The following is a 24,075-nucleotide window of genomic DNA, read 5'->3' as shown; positions in this document are numbered from 1 at the left end:
GTCCTCCCTACCAAAAAGTCCTCAGTCCAATCACAAAGTTCACTTGATACCCCATATGATCGTACTTCTGACAATAAGCTTAAGTGTGGTACTGAGTCAAATGCTTTCCGGAAATCAAGTAACATTGCATCTATCTGGTTGCCTTGATCCAAACTTTCAGTATGTCATGTGAGAAAAGTGTGATATGGGTTTCACATGATCGATGTTTTTGAAATCCATGCCGGTTGGCACTGAGGAGGCCATCCTGTTCAAGATACCTCTTATATTTGAGGTTCAAATATGTTCTAAGATTCTACATCAAATTAATGTAAAAGATATTGCCCGGTAGATTTTTGGAACACTTGTACTACCCTTCTTGTAGACAGGTGTGACCTGTGCCTTTTTCCAAGAACTGGGCACAGTTTTTTGTTCAAGGGATCTCTGACAGATTATAGTTAGAAGAGGTCTAATTCAGTTGCAAATCCACTACAGAATCTGACAGGAATTATATCAGTGCCTGGAGCTTTGTTCAGTTTTAACGATTTGTGCTGTTTCTCAACACCACTGACACTAATACTTATTTCATTCATCTTTTCAGCAATTCAAGGATTAAATTGGGGCAATGCTCCTGGATTTTCCTTTGTAAAGGAACATTTGAAAACAGAGTTAAGCATTTCAGCTTTTGCTATGCAACGTTCAATTTCAATTCCCATCTCACTCACTATGGTAGTCATTGAAGACATCAGGCACTGCTCTCTTGACAGCCAAAGGCATTTCATTCAGCATCTGGCTACCTTCAGGCCTACGCTTTGTTTTACACCTGTTATGCAGTAATCTCTGTTTCTGTAGAAGTATGTTTGCAGTGTCTGTATACCATTATGAACTGTTCTGCTGGGTACATATCTATTCAGTGCACGGTCAACTTTTCATTTTAAACTTGAGCCAAGGCTCCTGTACATGTTCCTGACATGTGCTGAAAGTTTCAAGTTCCTCATTGAGTTATGACAATACTGAGTTTCTATCTGGTTTACTGAACATTTATGTCTTTTTGCTGGTTTTAGTTGTTGTTTGTAGTTTGGTAACCACTGTTGCCCCAACCACACCATGGTCACTGATACCGGTTTTAATGTGGACATCCTCAAAGGTCTATTTGTTTCCATTAGATCCAAAATATCTACACCATGAGTGGTGTTCCTATCTGTTCTATAAGGGTTACTGAGAAAGTAATGCGTCACTTTTTTTTTTTCACAGCCAAAAATAGTGCTACAAATGCGAAATGTTAAGTATGCATTATTTGAAGTCTCCTGAGTGAATGCACCACGTTTCCATCATTTCTAACAAATAGCATAGCTGCAGCATAGTTTCAAAATTACGTCTGTAGGTGATGTACATTACAACCAACATGCCATCATTGAATTTCCCACTGCAGAGAAAGAAACTGTTGTGAGTACGCACAAATGCTTACGCAAAGTCTATGGATCATCTGCTGTTGACAGAAGTACAGTTAGTTGCTGGACACACAGGGTGAGGTCATCAGAAGGCGGTTCGGCAGAACTCCACGGTTTGCAGTGGTCGCGGAGACTATCCATGGCTGTCGCTCCTGATATGTTGCAGTGAGCTGATGTTGTCATTCACAAAGACAGACACATTATGACTTGGCAGTTGGTGCATCTATCAATCAGCAAAGGAAGTGCGGATGCATTATCCACACTCTTGGATATTCAAAAGTGTGTACAAGATAGGTCCAACAGTGTCTAATGGTGGATCATAAATCACACAAAAAAAACATTTGTCTTGATATGTTGCAGTGCTTTGAAGCTGAGGGGAAGGCCTTCTTGTTCCGGGTTGTGACAGGTGATGAAATCTGGGGTCACCATTTTGAGCTCGAAACAAAATGACAGTCAATGGAATGGTGCCATTCCCACTCTCAGCAGAAGAAAAAATTCAAAGCAACTGCTTTAACTGGTAACGTCATGAACACCATGTTTTGGGACTGTGAAGGTGTGATTCTCATTGATGTGATGCCAAAAGGTGGTATCATTAATTGAGAAGCATATGTCAACACATTAACAAAACTCAAGATATGATTCTGGCAACTTCAGCACCACAGCAAACCGTGTTTTGCTGCAACATGATAACGCTTGGTCCCACACAAGTCTGAGGACTGCTGAATACATCGCAGAACAGGGTTGGACAGTGTTACCCCATCCACCCCACAGCACTGACCTAGTCACCTCAGACTTCCACTTGTTTTGGGCCATTAAAGGATGCCATTCATGGAAGACATTTTGAGGAGGTGATCTATACAGTGAAGCACTGGCCACGCCACCAGGACAAGGATTGGTAACGACAGGGCATAGAGTCCCTTGTTTCAAGCTGGAGGAAGGCCATAGAATGGGATGGAAATTACATAGAAAAATAGAGCATGAAGATAATACACCATTCTTTTGTGTTTAAGTGCATATTGAAAGGATAGGCAAATGGGAAATGAAGGTTGTGTATTTGGTGCACTAGACAAGGAACTTAAAATCCACTGAGATAAAATTTTAAGCTGCATGTGAGACTGTTTGGGCAACACTCAGTATCAGGGGTGGGCATAAAATGATAATTGGACCCTTCTGTTGTCCACCAGACTTATGTCCTGATGTAACCAAAAACTTCAGAGAAAACCTCAGTTCACTTATACATAAGTTCCCGAATTATACTACACAGTAGTTTCAGCTCTTTGAGACTGCAGATGTGTGAGCAAGTTGCGCTTGCATGCATGTGTGTGTGTGTGTGTGTGTGTGTGTGTGTGTGTGTGTGTGTGTGTGTGTCTACTGCTGACAGAGGCCTTATGGCCAAAAGCTATGAGTGTGTGTATATTTTTATTGTGCCTATCGTGGCTCAGCATCTCCACTATATAGTGAGTAGCAACTTTCCTTCTCTCATATTGTTACAGTCCATCCTGGATTTTCCATTGTTTTTAGTATTAATGAAAACATATACCCAAATGCATTAAAAATAAGTGTAATTCAGCCAATCCATAAGAAGAGAAGTAAAGAAGAAGTTTCAAATTATAGACCAATATCATTAACCCCTACTTTCAGCAAAATATTTGAAACGGTTATCCTATCATATCTCACAACATTTTTCTCAGGACACAAAATGTTTACTGAATCACAGCATTGGTTTAGGAAAGACCTAAGCACAGCCACTGCTGTTACCAATTTCTTCCATGAAGTATATAGCAATATAGAACAGGGTATGCACACAGCCAGAATATTCCTTGACCTGAGCAAAGCTTTTGACTCATTAAATCATGAGCTTCTCTTTAAAAAACTGTGGGCATACAATATCAGTGATGCATCAGTGAAACATCTATCGACCTATCTGGTGAATCGGAAACAGTGTGCCAAACTTACACGTCAAATTGACAATAAGATCTTAACCTTTAAATCCACAAATGAAATAGTGACACAGGGGTCCCTCAAGGCTCAATTCTTGGACCTTTCCTCTTGTACACCCCATTAACTCACACATTGTAAATTATGCTGATAACACCTCAGTTTTATTTCATGGTAAAGATTGTGAGGAACTGAAATTTTCAGCTAGTAAGGGGATACTAGAATTAAGTTCATATTTTCATGAACAAGGATTTAAGGTCAATGTAAATAAATCCCAGATGCTAATATTTACAACTGGCAGCTCACACCGCTCATGCGTAAATGAGGTGGCATAGTGGCAGAGGAAGCAAATGAGTGTAAATTTCTAGGGATCCATCTGGACTCAAACCTCTGGTGGATTAGCCACATTAACGCTGTATGTAAATAAGTCAGCAATGGGCTGTATCTTCTTAGGCAACTGTCCAAAATGGTGCCCACCCAAATGCTTAAAACTGTGTATTATGGGACTATTGATCCCCATCTTAGCTAAAGTATAGAAATATGGGGTTGTGCTGCAGACATTGACTTTAACAGAGTACTATTGCTCCAAAAAAAAGGGTTAAGTATTATACATGGACTAGGCTATAAAGAGTCTTGCCATGATGTTTTCATACAATACAAGTATTTCATCATATACTCTTTGTATCTTTGTAAATTAATTGTCTCACAGAAAACTGAAGTAACTAAATGTAGTTATATGCATAACAAAACACCAGGCCCAAAGAGAATTACTACTGACAAAGAACAACATTAAAAATGATGGACCAGAGCCCATATACTAATGGACTGATGTGGTATGATAAACTGCCAGAGTACATGAAAAACAGTAATAAAAAGCAATTCAAATCAAACTACAGGAATTTTTATTGAAAACTGTCCCTATTCACCCAACGAATTTTAAATGGTTTAATTTTAAGCTGTAAAATAATGCATAAAAAAGTTGGCTGTATAAATATGTGTAAGATGTAATGTATTTTGAAAAGCATCAATTTACTGTTTAATTACTACCTGTACAGCTAAGATCTTTATGTATTTCATGTTTGTAACTGTACTTGATTTTTGCAAAAGCCATCATATTGATGACTCCTCACAAAAAATCTAAATAAATAAATAAAAGAATCCAGTAGTACACATTTCCTTGTTACATATTGTGTTGAGAACGTACCTTAGAATAAAGCCATTTAGCTCTTGACAAATAACAGTTCATCCCAAAAACAACAAAGTAACACGTTATTGTCATCAGATAAAAACAGTTTGAACTTCATACGCAAAACCTGCCAACTTACTAATGTTCTTAGCTCTTAAGTTAAGGGGGGTAGGACGTCAAACGGGGCAACTTGGACATTTTTTTTTTTCTACTGTCTATACTTTTACAAATAAATTCATATGACTTTGTCAGCATAACCAGGAAGAATTCAGGACTCACACTCATAGCAGTGGAAGTGCAGAAACATAACAAAATAAATTTTTTTTAGATATGAAATTTCATCATTTTTTCACTTACTGTTGGCTGCATTTGTTGCTATAGGTACATTTTTCTTCACAAGTAAGAGAGATTATTTGATGAATTTTGCACAGCATACAAACCATACTTACACGTGTACGAAACTCTAGAATTTTCCAAATCTATTAAAAACTGTCGTATAAATTGAGATAATTAACTACAAAATTTGATTTTTTTCTAAACATAAAGTTTAAAACATAACAGCTCATTCATTTTTTCATAAATTAAATAGATTATAGAGTTTCAGACACCTGTAAGTATGGTTTGTATGCTGTGAAAAATTCATACAACAGTCTCTCTTACTTATGAAGAAAAGTGTACCTATAGCAACAAATGCAGCCAATAGTAAGTGAAAAAATGATGAAATTTCACATATAAAAAAAAATTATTTCTTTCATGTTTTTGAACTTGCGCTGCTGCGAGTGTCAATTCTAAATCCTTCCTGGTCATGCTGACAGAGTTTTATGAATTTACTTGTAAAAGTATAGACGGTGAAAATTAAAATGTCCTGTGGTGCCTCTCCTGCTCCAAGTCGGCCTGTTTGACGCCCTACTGCCCTTAAGGTGACTTCCATATAGAGGGCAATACATGTGTACTGTACAACTATTTCACACACTGACATGCTGGGTGGCTTACATGAAATGAATTGATAAATAAAAACTGGATGCAAATTATCATGTTGAGTAGCTTATATCTAATAATAGACAAAAGTAGTGCATGACTAGTAAACATTGTTTAGTCTACCTTTAACAATGCAAACTAGTACATGAAATATTTTACATATTAAATGATGTTAATAAAATTATTTAAAAATCCTTGCCTGAAATTCATTATAACAGAAAATTCTATAAAAGCTTAACTTCATTATAACAATTACAAGCCCAAGGATAAATTTTCCTTCTCTAGGAACAAAGGCTGTGGCTTCAAATAGATGAAATGCAATGTAGTAACTCAAAAAATGTAATATAAAACATGGCATCATAAAATAGTTATGCATATTGGATGTGTTTCATTGAGGTATGAAACTGGACTGTACCCTAAATGAATAGTGCTGTGTAAGTGACAGAAGAAAGTGTGTTTGAGGAAAATGACATCCTTGATGCAGTACATGCAGCCAATAAAAAGCTGTTAAGTGGCCATGAGTACGGGCTTGAAGCCACCAACGAAGTTCTTATCAGTAAGCTGCTGCTATTCATTCATGATACAGCCATCTCTGTTAGCTAAAATTCCAAGATTCTCCAACAAATCTAACTTATAACCTTTTCCTTCTTAGTGCAAAATTACCATTTCTTCAAGTTTTCTCGGTTAACAAAAGCTCTGCATAGTCGGTATTCTGTATGCTATTACCTCCCTTGCCCAGTAAGTGCTCTTTATATCTAACTTTGAATCTCCCTCCAGTTTGTCGTATGAGTATGGTTCGAGAAGTTCTCAGAACGGAATGGAAGAAAGGTACTTAAATCACTGAAACTTTTTTATTTTTCAATGTAGTCTCCCTGTAGATAAATGCATTTGGTCCAACAATGTTCCATTGCCTTGATCTCGTCTTGAAAATGAGTTTCCTCCAGGCCTGCAAAATAGTTGTCTACTCCGACTATCCATTCTTCGTTTGAAGTGAATCTTCATCCTCCAAGAGAAATTTTCAGTTTTGGAAAGAGATGGAAGTCTGATGGAGTCATAATAGGTGAATACGGCGGCTGTGGTAACAGTTCACACCTTAGTTCATGTAATTTTGCCATGGTGACACCACATGTTTCTGATCCAGCATCAAGAGTCGCGGCACCCATCTTGCAGGTAATTTTTTTTTAAATTTCTAATTCTTCAGTTAAAATGTGATACACCCTTTCAGATGATATCTGGCAAGCATAATCAGTTTCATGCACTTTCAATTGGTGATCCTCCATGATCATTTTGCACACTTTTGCAGTGATTTCTTGAGTAATGACACATCTTGGCTAACCCCCTCGACCAAATTTAAATTCATTTTCCTGCTTGGCAACAGTTGAATATGGAGGAGCAGAATCCCTGCAGTGTATTCTGGAAATCAGCATGAATGTCCTTTGCTTTCATACCTTTTTTCACAAAGTCTTAATCTCTGCTTGAATCTTGATTTTTTCCATCTTCGCAGATCACTTTGTGGGAGCAACAACAGAGCCATGTTACCACCACAGCTCTCTTCCAAGAGCACTGATGTGGCACGTGTTTACAGTCAACAGTCCAATGAATATCACGTGAACAACTCATTGCGCTAATGCTGACCTCTCGTGGTGATTCTAAGAACTTTTCAAACCACCCTCATATATAATATCTCGGTCAGTTATCACACAATATTTTGTAAACATCTGAGTTAGTGAAAGAATCTTTTTTTATCCAAAGCATGTGCATTAGATTTTTCTTTAAACTACGATTGGTAGAGAGTGTAACCTTAAAGCCATGTTTTTTAGATAAGAGGCGCTAACACTGTGTGGAAAATTACCCAGAATAGGTATTGTCATAAACTTTCGCTTTCACCTTTTCCTTCCTTTTTTATTGTTAAGCTTTGAAATTTTTTTAGTTGCTTTATTACTTAAAATTTGGTCAGCTATAACTGACTCATAACTGTTATTATTTCCAATCTTTTTAATAATAAAAGCTCTCAAATACAAGTGTAAAGAAAACCCAAAGTCAAAACTTGAAATATAAAGTTCATCTTGCACAGGAAACAAACATAAGCAATTTATATCAACAAAGACTCACACAGGAATTGCAAATGTTGAAACTAAAGACAATATTGAAGAAGAGCGGGAAAGATTAAAAACAGCAGTGTTGAAAATATCTAATTAGGTACTATGGAAGAGGTCTGAAAATAAGAAATACAGAAATAACTAACAATATTAAAGAAAAACAAAATGCTAATAATGCCTATTTACAAACATGAACAAATGAAATCTGAGAAATATATAAACAGAAAAGAAATAAAACAAAGAATTTAATAAAAAGATACTATAGTGAATCCTGGGAAAGATTCATTGTTAATATTGAACATGACATTCATGGAAGACAACAGAATATAGTGACTGAAGTAACAAGACCATTATAAATAAAACAAAGAAAGAGACTGCAAACATCACAGAGTGGCCGAGCGGTTCTAGGCACTACAGTCTGGAACTGCACGACCTCTATGGTCGCAGGTTCGAAACCTACCTTTGGCATGGATGTGTGTGATGTCCTTAGGTTAGTTATGTTTAAGTAATTCTAAGTTCTAGGGGACTGATGACCTCAGAAGTTAAGTCCCATAGTGCTCAGAGCCATTTGAACCTTTTTTTGTAAACATCATATAACAAAAAATCAATGACTACACCATTACAGAAATGTACAGCATGATGAAGATAACAACAAAATTTGTTTTATAAAAATTGATGATAACTCTACAGATCAAATAGGCATAAAAAAATTAAAAGCAGACTTAAATGTAACAAAAAATAAAAAAGCTGCTAGCCTAGATGACATTAATGCTGAATTAACCAAATTTGGGGCAACTATTTTAGAATTTTGCTCCCTCCAATTTTTAAATATGTGTTGGCAGAACTGTTCTGTGTCTGAAGAATGGAACACAGATAAAGTAATTTCTGTATTTAAAAACAACAGTAGGGAAGAGACAGAAAAAGTCTATTAAATGCTCGAATCAAAATTTATGGGAAAATTTTTAATCAAAGGCTATAAACTGCCACTGGTGCAATAATCTCAGAAGAAGAATCAGGCTTCAGAAAGGGACAGTCATGTAATGATAATATATTTATAATAAGACAAATTACTGAAAAAACATTGGGGATTTAGCTTAGAAATACAGTTAGCATTTATTGATATTGAGATAGCCTTTGATAAGGAAAAAAGACCCATTCTGAGGAAAATATTGTAAACAGAAGATTTTCCTAAGCATCTATTATTAGATTAGATTAATACTTGTCCCATAGATCATGAATACAACACTTCGTAATGATGTGGAACGTGTCAGGTTAATAAAAGATGTCTGTACAAGATATTGCATTACACAAAATATTGCAAGACACTAATGTTTAAGTTGGTATTTTTTCCCCTCCCTTAATTTATATCTAAAAATTCAGCCAGTGAGTAGAAGGAGTTGTCATCTAGAAATTCTTTTAATTTATTATTAAATGTTGGTTGGCTATCTGTCAGGCTTTTGATGCTGTTTGGTAGGTGACCAAAGACTTTTGTTGCAGCATAATTTACCCCTTTCTGTGCCAAAGTCAGATTTAGCCCTGCATAGTGAAGATCATCCTTTCTCCTGGTGTTATAGCTATGCACACTGCTATTACTTTTGAACTGGGTTGGATTATTAACAACAAATTTCATAGGTGGATATATATATACTGGGAGGTTACTGGGAGGATCCCTAGAAAATAGATGTCTGCAGGATGACTGTGGGTGGGCACCAGCAATTATTCTGATTACACATTTTTGAGCAATGAATACTTTTCTACTCAACGATGAATTACCCCAGAATATGATGCCATACGAAAGCAGTGAATGGAAGTAGGCATAGTAAGCTAATTTACTGAGATTCTTATCACTAAAATTTGCAATAACCCTAATTGCATACGTAGCTGAACTCAGACGTTTCAGCAGACCATCAATGTGTTGCTTCCAGTTTAACCTCTCATCAATGGACAGACCTAAAGATTTTGAAAATTCTACCTTAGCTACAGACTTCTGTTCAAAGTCTATATTTATTAGTGGAGTTGTGCCATTTACTGTACAGAACTGTATATACTGTGTTTTATCAAAATTTAAAGAGAGTCCATTTGCTGAGAACCACTTAATAATTTTGTGAAAAACATCATTTACAATTACATCACTTAGTTCTTGGTTTTTGGATGTTATTACTATGCTTGTATCATCAGCAAAAAGAACTAACTTTGCATCTTCATCAATGTGGAATGGTAAGTCATTAATGTATATCAAGAACAGTAATGGACCTAATACAATAAAGAGTCTGTATGTAAATACAAAATAGTTATAAGTTCAAATGTCAGTTGAAATGTTAATAAATGAAGGTTTTTGATAAGGGTGCAATCTATCATCCACTTTAATATATACATTGACACCTTAATTATGAAGTGAAAAGATGAAATAAGTTGAGGAATTAAATTGGGATCTATCATACAATTAAATACTCTGTTATATGACAATGACCAAATAGTAATACAAGAAACAGAAAATAATTTACAAAGAGCAGTATACAGATTGAGCCAGTATGCAGTATATTACAACATAACTATACCTGCAAATAAGACAAAGATAATGGCTTTCAAAGAAAATACTCCAGTCAGATCAAAAATAATAATAAATGAAAAAATTTTGGAACTGGTTCCCACTTCAGTTATCCAGGGTATGATATTAGTTTTAACTATGACAAAGACATTGAGATGTAGATTAATATATAGCAAGCTATCTGTAGAACAAAGAAATAACAATCGTGTATACAAGCAGCAGAAATGAAGTTCATGAGATATGTAAGAGACTGTAATAAAATGGATAAAATAAAGAATGTAACAATAAGATCAAATTTAGATAGTTCTTCAGCTAATGACAAAATAGAACAAAATGGATGGATCATGTCGACAGTATAACAGAAAACACATTGCCAAAAACTGTAATGAATTATCGGCTGACTGGAAGGAGTGAACTAGGTAGAGCTTGTAAGAGATGGATGATAGAGACTGGAGCAGGTAATTACACCACTTAATCCTTAGAAGAAGAAGAAGAAGATGATGATGATGATGATGATGATGACGATGATGATAATCTTTTAGATCAAGTTAATTTCTTTCGGTAAACATTCAGGAGAAAGTTGATTGCTGAATCGAAGAAAGCCAGTTTGTGGACTTACGGGTGAAAGGAGTTTGCAAGAATAAATTTTCAAAAATTTTTCAAAAAATGTCAAAGTTAAATTTATTATTCTGCATATACAATTTCAAATCCACAAAATTTAACTCATTGTTCTCATTTTGCAATTCTTTCGCAAACTTAATTTTGTCATGAAAATCATTGAATGTATCACACAACTGACCTATATTTCGATCAGTGCCATATAATGCAAAAATCTAATCATCAATATCAAAAGTATAAAACTGTAACTTAATGCTCAACTCAGAATTAATTTTTGGAAAGCTTTCCTCTAGGTATTTAATGAAAACATCCACTAGAATACCAGCTAAAGAACCTTGCATGCCTGAGCCAAACAATTATTCATACAGTTTTACTTTAAACATAGGGTAATTGTACTTAAGCATCACCCTGAGTAAACTCATTTACGTTTAGAGATTTAGATTTTTTAATACTGTGCTAATAGTTTTCGTATGCAATAATAGGTTCCTTTCTGAAATTTTTAAGTGTCAAGTCAATGGGCATATTTGCATACAGACTTGTAATATTGAAAGAAAGCAGTTTAGTAGAGAGGTGCATTCTAGCATTTTCAGTTTATTTATCCATTCTGAATTTTTTGCAACAGAAGTAATTTTAAAATCAAACACTGGAAACTCTAGGTAGGAATATCAACAATGTAAGAAAAGATAGATTACACATTTTACAAAAGGTCATAAAGGTGACAAAAGAATGCACAATGATTGGTGCATAAAAGTTCCACAAGTAAAGTAAAACCTCACACACATATGTAACTGCTCATTAGAAATGGGCATCTTACCCGATCAGCTCAAAACGTCCCCACTTATTGCTAGATGGTGACAAAGATGAAGTGATAAACTATTCTCCCATTATAATAATATCCTGTTTTTTAAAAGTATTGAAAAAATATGCAATATGAAAGCAAATTTTATAAATAACATGGTTTCTGACATAATAAATCACATGAATTGGCACTTTATGAATGCGTCAACACTATTGTAAAAGCAATTGAGGAAAAATAACAAAGAGCTGGAATATTTTTAAACTTTAAAGCTTTTAAGCTTTTGACATGATAAACCACAGAGCTCTCTAAACAAGCTTGGGTACTATGGGATTAGAGAATTATCAAATGACTGGACTGATTCATTTCTCAGTGGTCACGTGCAGAAAATGTGCAACAGACATGTAGAGAAAAAAGCACAAATAGTAAATTCATTTACAAATCAACTATGTGAATGTTCAACAATGAATTAGCTTATAATAAACAACAGAAAGCAATAGCATTCAACACTTTGCATTATTCACACATCACCATCAACCAGTGGCCCATTGCGAATAGAGAGATAACCTTATCTCTTGGCATTTGGATTCAAAATTACCTAAAATGGGACAGACATACTGAACACTGTAATGCCAAGCTGAGTACAGGCTGTTATCTTTTAAGGTCAGTAGTGTGGACTCATATTCTGGGGAAATTCACCAGCATTTTTCTGGATCTTCAACTCCAAAAAACAGCCATTAGGATTATTATAGGGAGCAGATCTAGTCAGTCACATAAATCTATTTTTAAAACACTGAACTTGCTACCTCTAGCATGATGTTTATTCTTGACATACTAATGTATGCATTGACTCCTAGCCAATACAGGTTTGTATCAGAAAGGTACATGTTCTATGGGAATAAAACCATTCAGTAAGTTGACAAATGATATAAAATGTACAGTAAATATTAATGCTTTTGAAAGAGCTATTAGAGAATGTTTACAGCACCACTGCTTCTATTCAGCAAGTGAATACTTGAACTACAATAAATGTATAGATCTGTAAATTTGTAAGTTATAACATGTAGAACTCCACATAACCTTGAATGCAGTTCTCTGTAATAAATGACATTAATAACAGTACCATCTTGTAAATTGTACTGCATATAATCAAAACACTAAATAAATAAATAAAATAATTTTTCTGTTTCAAATAGTTCATATTTGATAAATAAATTGAAAATGCTAGAATGTACTAGAATATCCTTTTGATATCACATGTCTCTATATGAATGTGCCCATTATGAGAGTTTCACTCTGCAGCTGAGTGTGCGCTGATATGAAACTTCCTGGCAGATTAAAACTGTGTGCCCGACCGAGACTCGAACTCGGGACCTTTGCCTTTTGTGGGCAAGTGCTCTACCATCTGAGCTACCGAAGCACGACTCACGCCCGGTACTCACAGCTTTACTTCTGCCAGTATCCATCTCCTACCTTCCAAACTTTACAGAAGCTCTCCTGCGAACCTTGCAGAACTAGCACTCCTGAAAGAAAGGATATTGCGGAGACATGGCTTAGCCACAGCCTGGGGGATGTTTCCAGAATGAGATTTTCACTCTGCAGCGGAGTGTGCGCTGATATGAAACTTCCTGGCAGATTAAAACTGTGTGCCCGACCGAGACTCGAACTCGGGACCCTTGCCTTTCGCGGCCAAGTGCTCTACCATTGTGACAAGCACTATTGATGGCCGCAAAATATTGTCAGTACTGTCTATACATGTTGAACGAGTGAGGTTGAGTAGTGTTTGACAATATTCTCCATTCACATGTTGACACAGAATCACAAATCAGACACACTTCATTAGCATGCTCTGTTAATGTGGGGGCACCTCCATAAATTCTAAAGTTTCATGAGTCTCATAGTCTGCTCTAGCAGTCACATCTACATGCTCTCCATAGCACCTGCGCCACAGTGAACACCAACCAACTGGAATGTCTTTCCCACCATTAACGCAGTCCGCCTACTGGTGCTTCTGTCTGGAATGACCATCCACATGCGATTGATGCAGCATCCACATGAATGCACCTCCTAACATTGTCAATGAGTGCTACCATTTTCGAACCAGTGCTTCTGTCCGTGGAAAAGTGCTTTCAATACGGACCCAAGGACTGTCACACGATGACTATTCGAGGATAAATATGATGAATCATCCTTGTGCAGTGCTTCAGGCAAATAGCTTACAGGCGCCATAGTTTCCTGAGTAGGCTTGTATCTTCATTCGTGCACGATAGTACCTCACCACAGTATCCCCTTTATTTTAATTTGTCATTTCTTGTGGCCTTTGCCAGAAAAATATTTAGTGTTTAAGTTGAGCTTTCATGCATTATGTAAATCTTAGATCGCTCCTGCCAGTGAACTTGAAATATATGTTTGTCCTGTGCCGGTAGTGATAAACTGAGGACTTTTGCTATGCAAGTCACACCTAAGTTATGTACAGATTGCATCTTTCACTTTTTGTTTTTGTCAGATGAAATGTAGTGGTGTCTGCCTTAATAAATGGATTGTGTTGCTGAAAATTTTCCCACCTCCTTTCTTTGTTGCTTCATTGCTATCCACTTACATGTCATTTTCCACATTCCCATTTTTTCCCCTGAATTTTCCTCACTCGATAACTGTGATGTATATTGTGTAGTGAAATGTTTTTGGCACTAAACTTTGTCACACTGGTGACCCGGGCTTTAAGCAGCCTCCTTCTATCGCCTCCATTCCTCAAATGCTCCATGCAGCATGCCTTCCCCATTAGGCTACCCTTCGTGCATCTCTGTGTTGCTTCACAAGCGAGTACCAAAGTATGTTTATTTATTTATTTTATTTCCTCTCTCTCTTGTTCGGTTTTATCCCGTACTCCTGCACAAGATGCAACTTATGTCAGGAAGCTGTACCACTGAGCTGATACCTGAAATGTCAACCGTGATGGAGGGTGTTTCATCCAATCAAATCCCTGCACCTAGCCCATCCAAATCACTGACTCAGGCAGCTGGTTTAAATCAGTTTCGCACCAACTTTGCACAACTCTCGCACACTGCTACACCTCAGGCACCAGTCCTATCACTCACCCATCACTCAAACAGAGCTTGTCCTCTCATTCCACATTTGACACAAGTAACCTATTCCTATTGTCTCCACCAGGTCAGGAATTATGAGTGACACAACAAAGTTTGCCTTACTATTGCTAAGCTCAAGCTTGTGATATCATCACCAGACATTTGCAGCCCAACAGCTACCATAAATTATAAGAGTACCTAATCACGTGATCGCCATCGTCCAAAACACAGCCCTCCTGGGCACTATTTTTATTGGAGGAATGTTCCCACAGGAGTTTCCAGCCAGCACCTCCATGCCTTAGCCAAAACCTATGTCTTGCCAGACAAGCTTTTATTCCACAACTAGAATTCTTGCTTGCCATGATCTGTAAGGTGCGTGCTGCACAAGAGCTAATAGACATCAATGCCACCACTGTCACAGCAAATCTGGTGTTTGAGTCCCCTGCCCCAGCCATCACCTGGCCCCCTTACCTTTATCCTCCAATTCCCGTTCTGGCCTCCTCCCACCACAATGGCAACAAGTCCCCCAGCCATCCTTAAGCACAACTAGCAGAGGTGGCCCTATAGCCCGTGCCTCAGGAGCACAGTCAGACCTAGCAAAAATCATGGAATGTTTGAACTGTGAGATGCCAAACTTAACTGCTGCCCTTGATCACTCGCACCCACTCATTTCAGCACTAACCATTGTGCTCCACCCCTTGCACTTCTCTCCCATCCTCCTCACTGCTGCAAACGACACCATCACTACCTACAGTATCTACATCCTTTGGTCGCGTGCATCTTAGCCTCATGAAGAGTTTCTTTGGACATCACTGTGGCCGATTTCACCAACGCTAACCTTGGAGCACATTTTGTCTCCCATGTTAATTTCCCCCTGATCTCGCCTAGTCATGCTGCCATTACACAACTTTCTTGCACTGTTCTTTCACCGATCTCCTTTAACAATTCCTGTTTCTCATCCCCCCTCTCCCCTCACCCACCCAAGCAGGTTGCTCCTAATTTAATAGGTTACATTCAGTTGGTGTTAGTACAAGTTGTAATAAGCAGTTGAGTGATAGTTTATTTTTAATACAGTGTCCTTTATGAAGTTTGTGTTAGTTACTTTTCTTTTGTTAATGTATACCTTGACTTCTTTCACATCTCTGAAGGTTCACCTTCATGATCAAAACTATAGAACATAATATATGAACAGAATTTATAATTGTTTGTGATATGATGTAATGAGGAAAATCATAAGTAACTAATGAATTTTAATTGCTTCATATTTTTAGTACAAGGTGTTTAATTTCATTGCTAGAGGTGACAGCAGGTATGTATTTATTTTTTTCAGACTACAGCACAACAGGGCCCTTTCAGTGCTGTGAAACTATGGATCACATCCAACCATGGTAATCCAGAATATACATGTGTCTACAGATTTCGTGTTCATGGTACTTTATACTCAGAAAGGAAAATCATTACTTAATATTCTGCTATTAAACTTAGTGTTGTTGAAGTTGAAATATTTGTTGTTATTTGCTGTTAATCTGTTCCTCCCTGCTTTGTTGCTCAAATGAAGCTGTATTCGTACATATATTGTGGTTAAAGTGTAATTTCTTTTCCAATTAAGCTTTTAGTTTAAATGAAAATTTTGAAGAATACCACATTTTTATGATTTAGGTGGGACACTTCATCTTCTTATACAGCATTAATAATGTGGTCACCAGGAACAGGAACACTATTTAAATAATTCATAAATGATAAGTATAAAAGAAATAACCTCTAAAACAAAATTGTAATCTAATAAATGTTTTAAAAACTTCTAGTAGCCCAATAATGGCAGATGTAGGTGCCAAGCAATTAACTCTTGTGTGTAGTCTCATTTCTGTCTACCTTTTCCTCTTTTTAGGATACATAATTCCTGACACCCCCAGATGTATACCCCAATAAGTAACTCAGGTGTAAGATCTAATCCATGAATTAACCTACCACCTTCTTGTAAATTCAAGGCTCTTAAAAGTCAAATTACTGATGATGACCTTACTAAAACATTCAGGGATGGATTTGGTTAAAATCAGTTGAAAAACTACAGTAGAAATTCTTAAGAGACTTCACATATGTTCCCAAAGCTTTCAAAAGTTAATGTTATTAAAACAGTCCCTTTGTTGAAACACTCTTTTAAAATACAGACATAGTATCAGTAAATTCTGAAACAGTATACCAGTAAAATTTGGTGAGATGATCAGTTGGAAAAAGAAAAAGATGAGAGACATCTCCTGCAGAGATTAAGCACAACACATTATTGTTATTAGGCATCATTTTAAGTGCTTTTACAAACTATTTGGTTTGTGAGCATGAGACATGTCAGAAATTGACATTACAGATACTGGCAAAGGATAATAAAACATTACAATTACATGTCTGTGAATAATTTGCTATATTTTCTTTATTGTATAAATAACATGCTTTAACCAGTTTAAATTACCAGTTCATACTTAATTCACATATTACATTTCTGTCATTGTCAAATAATGTAGAGAGATCAACCATATCACATCAGCAACGATATGAAGCAAACGCCATTCAAACGTGACAAATTCTACTGAAGTGTGGGAAGCAAGAGTGGTTAAATGACTCATTGCATGATGTAGTTAGTCTAATCTTGTTTTTGTGGTCCCTACAGGAACAATACATAGGGGACTGCAGTATATTCGTAGATTCTTCACTTAATACTGTTTTTTGAAACTTTGTATGTAGGCTTTTGTGACATAGTTGACACCCATTTCCAAGAGTTGTAGTGATTCGAGAATTTCTTCATAAATTCTAGAACCACTCAGCCATCTACTGCCTCAAACACACGAAATTTTAGATATGAGTGCGGAAAAGTGGAATCCTACCAACTGCACGTCACATGTCTGTATGTGCAGGTTGGAAATGAGTTGCAAGCAGATGCAGCAGTCGAACTGCACTGACAAGTACTTGTCAGTCAATCCATGGAAGTTTAGTAAAAGTGGCCAGAAGAACCATGGAGTGTTTAAGCTATTCTGTTCTAATTTTGTTTCGACCATTGATATAGTAATGTAAATAGTTGGAAAAAAAACTTTTGTCTTAACCTTGGTGAAGGGAAAACAAGTATTAAGATTCATGTTGAGAATGGACATGATTATTAAGCCAACCTTCTCTTATATGTAAATTAACTTTGTTTCAGATGTTTGGACACATGAGAGACTTACTAAACAGTATTTATTTATGTGAAGAGTGGGATTTTATAAAATGTCTGAAATTCAAATATACATTGTTGGTTGAATCAATTGAAACTTTGTATGTCTACTTATTTTCATAAGTAGCAAAAGTCTTGAGAAATTTCTGTAACTAGCAACATACTTCAGAGATGAAGAGAAAGAGAGTTTGGAGCGCAGGCTAACCACCAAGGAAGATCAGCCGAACATCTCAAGTAAGGCATCTCGTTAAAGAAGTGGAAGTTTGCATAGATACTTCAACACTAAGTCATCCAAACCATTAGAACGTGGCGACCTGTGTGAAAGGACAGAGGAAAACAGGAATTTTGAGATGAAAACGAGAGAAAAAGCTATCATGTGTTGACATAGCAACCAAGCATAATAAGGAGAAAATCTCGACGTAATAGACCAAGAAGAAATACGCCTAGAACAGTGCAACTAAGAAGATTCAGTGCGGAAAGTATACAGCTCTCACACGCATCGCGGGGATACAGATGCAGAAACCAACATCCAGCACCACCGGCATCAGTTGCTGTTCACCGGTGCTTACCTGCTTCCACATCTGCTCACCTACGCAGCGAGAACTCTATGCCGGGTGAGCGTGAAACAAAACTTAACTACTGTAATGAGAAGTATGAAAGAAGATTGTGGAGTGAACCTTTACTATGTATTTAGTATAATTACAAAATGGTTCAAATGGCTCTGAGCACTATGGGATTTAACACTAAGGTCATCAGTCCCCTAGAACTTACAACTACTTAAATCTAACTAACCTAAGGACATCACACACATCCATGCCCCAGGCAGGATTCAAAGCTGCAACCGTAGTGGTCGCGCGGTTCTGGACTGAAGAGCCTAGAACCGCTCGGCCACACTGGCCGGCAGTATAATTACAACTAGCATTAAATGCCTCAAGGTCTATAGCCTGTAGGAGTATGGATAACGTACAGCAACTCGTGGAAACTTCAGAACCACCCATGGCTATGAAAGTTAGCAAAGGAGGATCTGACTGGTCTGAGTTAAAAAATCTGATCAAAACTTTAATTTCTAAATTAGATGCCCAGAGTCTAGCTTCAAATGCTCAAAATGCAGCTCTAAGTAAAGAGCTAGGTTTAGTACATTCTAGATTAAATTCTCAGAGTGAAGTTCTAAATGTCCAGAGTGAAACCTTAAATAGTCAAGCAACCAAGATAGGTTTGCTAAGTGCCAAATTTGACTCACAGATCAAAGAATTTAGTAATATATGTGAAGGCATGGAGGCTTTAAAGACTGGATTTCTCACCTTAAATAGCAAGGTAGAGGATTTGAAATTATACTTAAAGAATGAACTAACTAATTCCCTGAACATTCATGTAAATCAACTGTTCTCTGACTTTAGTCAGAAACAGAATGATCTATTTCAGGATTTAACAAAGAGGCTAGAATTGAATATTGAAGACAAATGTAACAGTGTAGAATCAGAGATTAATGAAAAGTTATGATCTTTTAAAAATGTGTGCAATGTTAAATTCAATGCTGTAAAGCAAGGGTTGAGTACTTTGAAAGAGAGTGTTGATAAGCAAGATAACTTAATGCCAACTACCCACTCGCAAATTACAGGTGTTAATACAAGAGTAGATAATGTGGAAAAGAACTTCAAAGAGAAATTAGCGAAATCTGATATCATAAACGCAAATAGTTTGGAGGAACAGGTGGAAGAATTATAGATTGGAAAGTTTCCGAGAAAGTAACACCCAAAAATGTATCTCCTATTCTATCTTCTGAACTTAGTGATAACAAGAAAGTTATAGATGACCTGTGGAAAGAATTCAAACTTATCCAGAATAAAGTAGACAAAGGGGTAACTTCACATAATGTAGTATTAACTAGTGAAGTAATGACTAATCTACAATGGGAGGCTAATTCAGGATTATCCAGGCAATTTCCTAAATTTAAGCCAGGCGGGGATGTACATCTGACCCATTTTATGAAAAGATTCAATCAAGCTTTGCCAAAGAATTGGGAAGATTTTAAAAAGATTGAATTTGCTGTGGGTTACCTACAAGGAGAGGCCTCAGAATGGGGAACCATAAATATTGAGAATTTTTCTCCTTGAGAATTCTTCCAAAATAAATTTAAAGAGAAATACTGGTGTGCCAGTGCACAAGAAAAGTTAATATCAGATCCACGGGAGCCGGGCGGAGTCATATATCGCCCAGGGACGTTAACATTCTGTGTTGACAGGCAGAGTGATGACCATCGGACCCCAAGTTATTTTCGGTGTGTCTTCCAAAATAATTTTCCTGCACTGAATTCCTTTAAAAACTTTAATTATTCTATCATCTATTCCTAAAATCTATCCTCTAATTTTAGTAGTTAGAAAACCAGATATGACAATCAAGTAGAAAACTATCCAGGTGAATCACAGAATAAGAAGGAAAGTGGTACTGACATGAAAATAAAATGAATGGAATATTACGTTTGTAGAAAATATATTGTGTGACTAGTTGAAAAACTAATATACTGTAGTGTATAGAGTTTCTATTTTGTATAGAATATTTTATACTTTTTGTGAGATGTGATACAGATGGGAGGGTTTTATCAATTTTGAAAGGGATGGTTAACATAGATAAAAGCATGGTTTACGAGAACACATAAATCATGGCTAACAAAAAACATACATCACACCTTTCAAACAACCTTCACAAACAAGTGTGTCTGATTCTTCATCACTTGCCATTTCCATAGGGTTGCTAAGATTTCCTTCAGGGACCTCAAGGATGAAGGTGGGAATGCCTGTTCTGTAGGAGACAATTTAACACCAAACCTCCTCCAGCGTCTCACTCAAGTACCTGAGAGGTAGGGATCCTGGGTAGGGGGGGGGGGGGGGGGGGGGGGAACAGTTTCCTGTCTTTGGGGCTATCTTCTTTCTCTTTTTAGATCTTAGCAACCATATTTATTTATTTTTCTCCTTTCTTACTTCTCATTTGAGGATCTTTCTATTTTTTTCCTGTTTCCATCACAAACTTCTATCATTGAAGTCCTTCCTCGTTTCTGTGGTTTCTAATAACCTACATCTTATCTTTAGATAAGAAGGCCGAAGAATCAGACTACATGAACACACATACACATACACACAAATTACAGACTAGAAACCTGTCATGATGTGAGAACTGGCAAGTGTTATAGGGGGAAAGATATGTGTACATCTGAAAATATGCACACATTATTTTTATGACAGTTCTGCATCCAGGAATATGCATACATTGTTTTTATGACAGTTCTACATATATGTACATATAAGAAGAGGTGTATATAAAGAAACAATAATGGCAATGAACTCATGTGCAAAGAGAGACAACAGCATGTGAGTTTGTGGAATAAATACAAAGCAGTAGTGAGCAGGGGATAGGAAAGGAAGAGGCATAAGGAAAGGAGAATGTAAGCAGGAGTGACATTGATCATGATAGTCATTAAAGAAAAGCCAGTATAATAAATACTCTGCTACAAAGCGATGAATTGTAGGGTAATGGGACTGGAATTATAGGTAGACATAGTATCTACTAAGAGTATAGAAGTTGAGAAGTAGAGGAGGACTCTAGGGGATAGATGACGTATTAAGAAGTGAAAGTGAAGTTTGAGATAGATTTGTATCTTAACCAGAAAATACTTAATTAGGTTATACATAGAAGTGTGTAACGGGATAATGAACCGTGAGGCCTACTCAGAAAGGATAGTGGGGGGGGGGGGGGGCATCCCAGCATTTACTGAGTATAAAGGGCAGGCGTACCTACGTGGAGATAGGACGATGTGTGGCCTAAAAAATAGGAATGTTGTATAAAGGGGCATACCTACCACTACCAGAATGGAAAAAGGAAGAGCATTCAAAAGGTCAACCCTGAAGTAAGGTATAAGTACTGATCCTAGTAGAAGAGGACAGTATCGTGACAGAAGTCACACATTTTATAGAAATTATTCTGGAAAGTATGAATTCTTTACAAAACTAGCATTATTATGTTTCATGTAAATAAATAAGTGTCAACAACAACACTTTTCTTTTGCCGAGAGTTCCTCCAGACTATGAAAAATAATAACACTAGTGCACACTAATGAAAAGGTTGTACAAAGAATAAGAATAGAAAATAGATTACTCAAGTGTCATGAACACCTCAAGTTTACAATTGGAAATAAGGAAAGAGTCCTCACAATCCCTAAATACTAGTCAAGCGTACTAAATTGAGAATGAATACTCAGGTCTTGCTATCAAAGTAAAGTGAGAATAATATATAGAAACGCTCAGCTAAAGATTGTTCTACAGAAAACAAAGGGTTATTATTGAAGTGGAACATGTATATATAAACCAATGTAATAAATGTATACTGTTAAAATGTAAAATGTTATCATGTGTGATATTATGTACATAATGATTGTGTATAAAATATTGCATTTCGATCGGGGGGGGGGGGGGGGGGGGGGGGATATGTAGTGATTCAAGAATTTCTGCGTAAATTCTAGAACCACTCAGCCTTCTACTGTGTCGAACACACTATATTTTAGATATGAGTGCATGAAACTGGAATCGTATCTACTGCGCGTCACATGTTTGTGTGTGCAGGTTGGAAATGAGTCGCAAGCAGAATGTAGATGGGCAGTTGATCTGCACCGGCAGTTTAGTAAAAGTGGCCAGAAGAACCATGGAGTGTTTATGCTAGTCTGTTCTAATTGTGTTTTGACCATTGTTGTAGTAACGTGAATAGTTGAAAAAAAAAAACTTTTGTCTTAGCCTTGGTGAAGGGAAGATGTGTATTAAGATTCATGTTGAGAATGGACATGATTATTAAGCCAACCTTCTCTTATATGTAAATTAACTTTGTTTCTGACGTTTGGACACACGAGAGACTTACTAACCAGTATTTATTTATGTGAAGAGTGGTATTTTGTAAAATTTCTGAAGTTCAAATATACATCGTTGGTTAAGTTCTGAGAAATTCTTGTAACTAGAAACATACTTCGGAGAAGAAGAGAAAGAGAGTTTGCAGCGGCAGGCTAACCAGCAAGTAAGGTCGGCCGAACAGCTCAAGTAAGTAATCTCGTTAAAGAAGTGGTAGCTTGCATACATACTTCAACACTTTAAGTCATCCAAACTGTTACAGAGTCTGCCAATTCAGACTTTTCAGTATTTCCATGACTTTTCCCATCAATCAGGCAAACCTACGACCATTCATCCTGATCTCCTTTGTGTACATTAAATATCTTCTGTTAGCTGCATTTGATATAAATGCCCTGTGTTTGAGCAATATTCTAAGATGAACTGTGTTAGTGGTTTGTAAACAGTCTCTTTTGTAGATGGTTGAATTTTCGCAGCATCCTACCCTTGAACTAAAGTCTGACGCATGCTATATGTATTACTGAGCCAATATGATCATTAAACAATGGATGCTCCAGGTAGGAATAATAAAAATTTAGGAAAATTATTTAACTGGAAAGATAAAACATCTGCTCACTAAGTGGTGACAGAACACGCACATAAAAGACTGTTGTGATTGGCATGCTTTCGGTGCCAGTACCTCCTTCTTCGGGCAGAAGAAAGGGAGACTTATCATATGGTAAGTCTCCCCTGATCCGCAGTTCTGGGTGAATTTCCCGAAGTCTATCCCTTTTCCTAGACATCTCCATTTATTTTCCTTCACCATTATACCTTCCCCTTCAACCCTTCTGCCTGAAGAAGAAGCCACTGGCTCTGAAAGCTTGCCAATCATCACAACAGTCTTTTATATGTGTTAATAGTAGTGGTAGTAGCTTTATTCATCTGTAGATCTCTTTTTACAAGGATATAGGACATGCCGCCATTTGATGAGTAGATTTTTTATCTATCCAATTAAATAATTTTATCAATAACTGATTGTGTTCATTGTATAACAATGTAGGAAAAGATAGATAACTTGCTAAGTTGCAGAGAGGCACAAAGATGCAAGCACACCTTACACACCAACTCCAGCAACTTGGGCCAGAATGTTGGCATTCTGGCCTAAGTTGCTGAAGTTGGTGGTTCTGTATGTGTGAGGTGTGCTTGCTTGTGTGACTGAATGGTGTGTCTTTCTCTTTTCTCAACAAAGGCTGTGTTCAAAAGCTTATGTGTAAATGTCTTTTAATTGTACCTGTCTGCAACTTAGCATGTTATCATTACAGTAAGTAGCAATCTATC

General features: G+C 36.7%; 1 protein-coding gene across 2 annotated transcripts in view; it reads left to right on the top strand.

Moving 5' to 3' along the window:
- Positions 1-16,313, top strand: part of LOC126331618 (klaroid protein-like) — a 234,395-nt gene extending 218,082 nt beyond the window's left edge. Inside the window, exon 11 of one of the 2 annotated variants that reach the window (XM_049996507.1) lies at positions 16,004-16,313. In XM_049996507.1, coding sequence (XP_049852464.1) covers positions 16,004-16,138 — 135 coding nt within the window. In that variant the 3' untranslated portion in view covers positions 16,139-16,313. The remainder of the gene's footprint in view (positions 1-16,003) is intronic. The other variant, XM_049996508.1, reaches the window with a different exon arrangement.
- Positions 16,314-24,075: the final 7,762 nt, after the last annotated feature.

The sequence above is a fragment of the Schistocerca gregaria genome, chromosome 2 (genome assembly GCF_023897955.1).
Source record: "Schistocerca gregaria isolate iqSchGreg1 chromosome 2, iqSchGreg1.2, whole genome shotgun sequence".
Lineage (NCBI taxonomy): Eukaryota > Metazoa > Arthropoda > Insecta > Orthoptera > Acrididae > Schistocerca > Schistocerca gregaria.
Note: the sequence above shows the minus strand (reverse complement) of the source record. Positions and strands in the feature narration are given on the sequence as shown.